Source organism: Pristiophorus japonicus, unplaced genomic scaffold (genome assembly GCF_044704955.1).
Source record: "Pristiophorus japonicus isolate sPriJap1 unplaced genomic scaffold, sPriJap1.hap1 HAP1_SCAFFOLD_1855, whole genome shotgun sequence".
NCBI lineage: Eukaryota > Metazoa > Chordata > Chondrichthyes > Pristiophoridae > Pristiophorus > Pristiophorus japonicus.
The window spans coordinates 27,501-30,000 of NW_027251543.1; the positions used below are offsets into that span (position 1 = coordinate 27,501).

A 2,500-nucleotide genomic window follows, 5' to 3' on the forward strand; every position below is an offset into this window, starting at 1 on the left:
GATAAGGGAGTGAAGGGTTATGGGGAGCGGGCGGGGAAGTGGAGCTGAGTCCATGATCGGATCAGCCATGATCGTATTAAATGGCGGAGCAGGCTCGAGGGGCCGTATTGCCCGCTCCTGCTCCTATTTCTTATGTTCTTAAATAGTGTGGGCGGAGGAGGGCAAAGATAGATCCTTGGGGGACATTAAACCTCACCTTGGCCTTTCCAGCCGTGGCCAACATCTGCTCCAGCCTCTGAACCTCCTCCCTCAGTGCCTCTACCTGCACTTCCCTCTCGACCTGCACTCGGCACAGCGCACGGCTATCCCAGTTCAAGGTATCCAGTTGGGCCTGCAGAGAACGGTTAAAAAAAAAACCCCATGTTAAATGCCGTTGCCGGAACGCGCGTAGGTGGAAAACGGAATCTGGCGCGACGCACACTGTAGTCGAATAGCCCGCCGGCGGCCGGTCCGTGTCGGAGGTGGGCGAAGAGGGCCTCTTGGGAACTGTGCCCCTCACCCCTCCAACCCACCCCACCTCACCATAAGGTCAGAAGTGCTGATGTTCGCGGATGACTGCAGAGTGTTCATAAGAACGTAAGAAACAGGAGCAGGAGTGGGCCACTCGGCCCCTCGAGCCTGCTCGGCCACTTAATACGACCGTGGCTGATCCGATCATGGACTCAGCTCCACTTCCCCGCCCGCTCCCCATAACCCTTCACTCCCTTATCGCTCAAACATCTGTCTATCTCCACCTTAAATATATTCAATGTCCCAGCCTCCACAGCTCTCTGGGGCAGAGAATTCCACAGATTTACAACCCTCTGAGAGAAGAAATTCCTCCTCATCTCAGTTTTAAATGGGTGGCCCCTTATTCTAAGACCATGCCCCCTAGTTCTAGTCTCCCCCATCAGTGGGAACATCCTCTCTGCATCCACCTTGTCGAGCCCCCTCATAATCTTATACATTTCGTTAAGATCACCTCTCATTCTTCTGAATTCCAATGAGTAGAGGCCCAACCTACTCAACCTTTCCTCATAAGTCAACCCCCTCATCCCCGGAATCAACCGAGTGAACCTTCTCTGAACTGCCTCCAAAGCAAGTATATCCTTCCTTAAATACGGAGACCAAAACTGCACGCAGTACTCCAGGTGTGGCCTCACCAATACCCTGTGTAACTGGAGCAAGACTTCCCTGCTTTTATACTCCATCCCCTTTGCAATAAAGGCCAAGATACCATTGGCCTTCCTGATCACTTGCTGTACCTGCATACTAACCTTTTGTGTTCCATGTACAAGTACCCCCAGGTCCCACTGTACTGCGGCACTTTGCAATCTTTCTCCATTTAAATAATAACTTGCTGTTTGATTTTTTTCTGCCAAAGTGCATGACCTCACACTTTCCAACATCATACTCCATCTGACAAATTTTTGCCCACTCACTGAGCCTGTCTGTGTCCTTTTGCAGATTTTTTGTGCCCTCCTCACACATTGCTTTTCCTCCCATCTTTGTATCGTCAGCAAACTTGTCTACGTTACACTCAGTCCCTTCTTCCAAGTGGTTAATATAGATTGTAAATAGTTGGGGACCCAGCACTGATCCCTGTGACACCCCACTAGTTACTGATTGCCAACCAGAGAATGAACCATTTATCCCGACTCTCTGTTTTCTGTTAGTTAGCCAATCCTCTATCCATGCTAATATATTACCCCCAACCCCGTGAACTTTTATCTTGTGCAGTAAACTTTCATGTGGCACCTTGTCAAATGTCTTCTGGAAATCCAAATACACCACATCCACTGGTTCCCCTTTATCCACCCTGTTTGTTACATCCTCAAAGAACTCCAGCAAATTTGTCAAACATGACTTCCCCTTCATAAATCCATGCTGACTCTGCCTGACCGAATTTTGCTTTTCCAAATGCCCTGCTATTGCTTCTTTAATAATGGACTCCAACATTTTCCCAACCACAGATGTTAGGCTAACTGCTCTATAGTTCCCTGCTTACTGTCTGCCTCCTGTTTTAAATAGGGGCGTTACAAGTCATTAATGTAGATTGCTCAGTGACATCCGCAATCCCTCATTAGATGGAGCAGTCCGTGGCTGCTTACAGCAAGACCTGGACAACATTCAAGTTAAATTTGTACCACACAAGTGTCAGGCAAAGACTACCTCCAACAAGCGAGAGTTTAACCACAGCCCCGTGACTCCCAACGGCATTCTCATCGCGGAATCCCGCACCATCAACATCCCGGGGATGTCACCATTGACCAGAAAGTTAACCGGACCAGCCACATAAATACTGTGGGAATGAGAGCGGGTCAGAGGCTGGGTATTCTGCGGCCAGTGTCTCACCTCCCGAGTCCCTTCCCACCATCGACAAGACACCAGTCAGGAGTGTGAGGGAACACTCCCCACTTGCCTGGATGGTGCAGCTCCAACAAACACTCGAGAAGCTCGACACCATCCAGGACAAAGCAGTCCGCCTCGGTTGTGAACAGACTGGTTCCGCCTCAGACAG

The 2,500-nt window shown here is 49.8% G+C and overlaps 1 protein-coding gene across 1 annotated transcript in view; it reads right to left on the reverse strand.

Annotated features, from left to right (window-relative positions):
* LOC139243742 (calcium-binding and coiled-coil domain-containing protein 1-like) overlaps positions 1-2,500 on the reverse strand; it is a gene marked incomplete at both ends in the record, with an annotated part of 25,934 nt that overhangs the window by 15,442 nt on the left and 7,992 nt on the right. Inside the window, one exon of the mRNA XM_070870851.1 lies at positions 197-331. Coding sequence (XP_070726952.1) covers positions 197-331 — 135 coding nt within the window. The remainder of the gene's footprint in view (positions 1-196; positions 332-2,500) is intronic.